This window comes from Labrus mixtus, unplaced genomic scaffold, assembly GCF_963584025.1.
Source record: "Labrus mixtus unplaced genomic scaffold, fLabMix1.1 SCAFFOLD_57, whole genome shotgun sequence".
In the NCBI taxonomy this organism is placed as follows: Eukaryota; Metazoa; Chordata; class Actinopteri; order Labriformes; family Labridae; genus Labrus; species Labrus mixtus.
In genome coordinates, this window is record NW_026870208.1 from 236,336 (window position 1) to 238,835 (window position 2,500).

Below are 2,500 nucleotides of genomic sequence, written 5' to 3' on the forward strand. Positions count from 1 at the left end.
ACAAACAGGAAGCAGCAACAGCTGTCAGGTTTTTCAAATTAAATCTTTTAAACAGAACTTATGATCATACAGGAGATGTTTCAGGTCGTCTGGACGTCGTCATGGAGACGATTTGTGGACACGTCTTCAGAGTGAGACTGTTTAAAGTGCCCGACCATCTTGGGCGCCATCAGTCCAATATCCGATATGTAAATGATTTGTCTTCTCTCAGGTCAACAGGACGCTCCGACAGTCGCATTAAATGGAAGACGATCAAACCTCACCTGCAGAAGGAGGGGCGGAGCCTGGCGGCGTTTTTCTGCGGACTGCTGTTGGCGTCTGTATACGGGCTCACGGCTCTCTTCCTGCAGAAACAGCCGCTGTGGTTCTGCGTGTACACCACCATCGCCATGGCCGCCCTCGCAGCCTTCGGTTTGGGTCTGTCAGCCGGCGTCCGAGCCGACGTCACGGTGATGCTGCCTTCTCTCTGCTCAGGTGAGTCTCAGGTGTTCCTGTCCTCCAGAGACCACCTCCTCTTTCATACTCCAACAGCAGGTATGAAATAACCATTTTCTTCAGCACTTCACTAGACCTCCAACAGGGGGCGCCAGAGGGTTTTGGGTCAGGTTATGCACATGTGGGTGTGGCTCAGCTCAGCCAATCACAAGCCAACCTCTCCTGCCTTTCAGGTCATGGGCGGAGCTTCCTGCTTTTCCTGTTTGTCTCGGCGCTGCTGTCCGGTCCGCTCACCAACACGCTCGAAAACACAGAGCGAGCCGCCGCCAGTCTGCTGTGTGGAGCCGAGCTGGCAGCCAATCAGACGCAGGAACTGATGCAGAGATCAGCCACGCCCCTTTTCTGTAAACCAATAAGAAGCCTCCACCATCACGTTGATAAAAAAAAATAGGATTTTAATGAAGGCTTTGATCTCTTTGTGAAAACATGAATATTTTGTGTGTGTGTGTGTGTGTGTGTGTGTGTGTGTGTGTGTGTGTGTGTGTGTGTGTGTACACGCGCGCAGCGGCGTTGGACAAAATCAGAGAGATCAGCAGTAACGCTCACGCCGTCGCAGGAAGAGTTCAGAACTTCATCCACACTCTGACCGACAGCGTCCGCCATGTTGGTGAGGGAACAACAACAGAGAGAGAGTAGTTCTCCTGTGATCTTGTAGTTCTCCTGTGATCTTGTAGTTCTCTGTGATCTTGTAGTTCTCATGTGATCTTGTAGTTCTCCTGTGATCTTGTAGTTCTCCTGTGATCTTGTAGTTCTCTTGTTATCTTGTAGTTCTCCTGTGATCTTGTAGTTCTCCTGTGATCTTGTAGTTCTCCTGTGATCTTGTAGTTCTCCTGTGATCTTGTAGTTCTCTGTGATCTTGTAGTTCTCCTGTGATCTTGTAGTTCTCTTGTTATCTTGTAGTTCTCCTGTGATCTTGTAGTTCTTCTGTGATCTTGTAGTTCTCCTGTGATCTTGTAGTTCTCTTGTTATCTTGTAGTTCTCCTGTGATCTTGTAATTCTTCTGTGATCTTGTAGTTCTCTTGTTATCTTGTAGTTCTCCTGTGATCTTGTAGTTCTTCTGTGATCTTGTAGTTCTCCTGTGATCTTGTAGTTCTCTTGTTATCTTGTAGTTCTCCTGTGATCTTGTAGTTCTTCTGTGATCTTGTAGTTCTCTGTGATCTTGTAGTTCTCTTGTGATCTTGTAGTTCTCCTGTGATCTTGTAGTTCTCTGTGATCTTGTAGTTCTCTTGTGATCTTGTAGTTCTCTTGTTATCTTGTAGTTCTCTGTGATCTTGTAGTTCTCCTGTGATCTTGTAGTTCTCCTTTGACCTTGTAGTTCTCATGTGATCTTGTAGTTCTCTTGTGATCTGGTAGTTCTCCTTTGATCTTGTAGTTCTCTTGTGATCTTGTAGTTCTCCTTTGATCTTGTAGTTCTCATGTGATCTTGTAGTTCTCTTGTGATCTGGTAGTTCTCCTTTGATCTTGTAGTTCTCCTGTGATCTTGTAGTTCTCTTGTTATCTTGTAGTTCTCCTGTGATCTTGTAGTTCTTCTGTGATCTTGTAGTTCTCTGTGATCTTGTAGTTCTCTTGTGATCTTGTAGTTCTCCTGTGATCTTGTAGTTCTCTGTGATCTTGTAGTTCTCTTGTGATCTTGTAGTTCTCTTGTTATCTTGTAGTTCTCTGTGATCTTGTAGTTCTCCTGTGATCTTGTAGTTCTCCTTTGACCTTGTAGTTCTCATGTGATCTTGTAGTTCTCTTGTGATCTGGTAGTTCTCCTTTGATCTTGTAGTTCTCTTGTGATCTTGTAGTTCTCCTTTGATCTTGTAGTTCTCATGTGATCTTGTAGTTCTCTTGTGATCTGGTAGTTCTCCTTTGATCTTGTAGTTCTCATGTGATCTTGTAGTTCTCATGTGATCTTGTAGTTCTCCTGTGATCTTGTAGTTCTCCTCTGATCTTGTAGTTCGCATGTGATCTTGTAGTTCTCATGTGATCTTGTAGTTCTCCTGTGATCTTGTAGTTCTCATGT

The 2,500-nt window shown here is 44.8% G+C and overlaps 1 protein-coding gene across 4 annotated transcripts in view; it reads left to right on the forward strand.

The window, feature by feature from the left end:
* Positions 1–2,500, forward strand: part of dcst2 (DC-STAMP domain containing 2) — a 23,264-nt gene that overhangs the window by 485 nt on the left and 20,279 nt on the right. For 3 of the 4 annotated variants that reach the window (XM_061033920.1, XM_061033917.1, XM_061033919.1), the window contains exons 2-4: positions 212–474; positions 669–839; positions 1,001–1,102. In XM_061033920.1, the coding sequence (XP_060889903.1) occupies positions 390–474; positions 669–839; positions 1,001–1,102 (358 nt within the window). In that variant the 5' untranslated portion in view covers positions 212–389. Of the gene's footprint in view, positions 1–62; positions 132–211; positions 475–668; positions 840–1,000; positions 1,103–2,500 lie in introns of those variants that run through there. The other variant, XM_061033918.1, reaches the window with a different exon arrangement.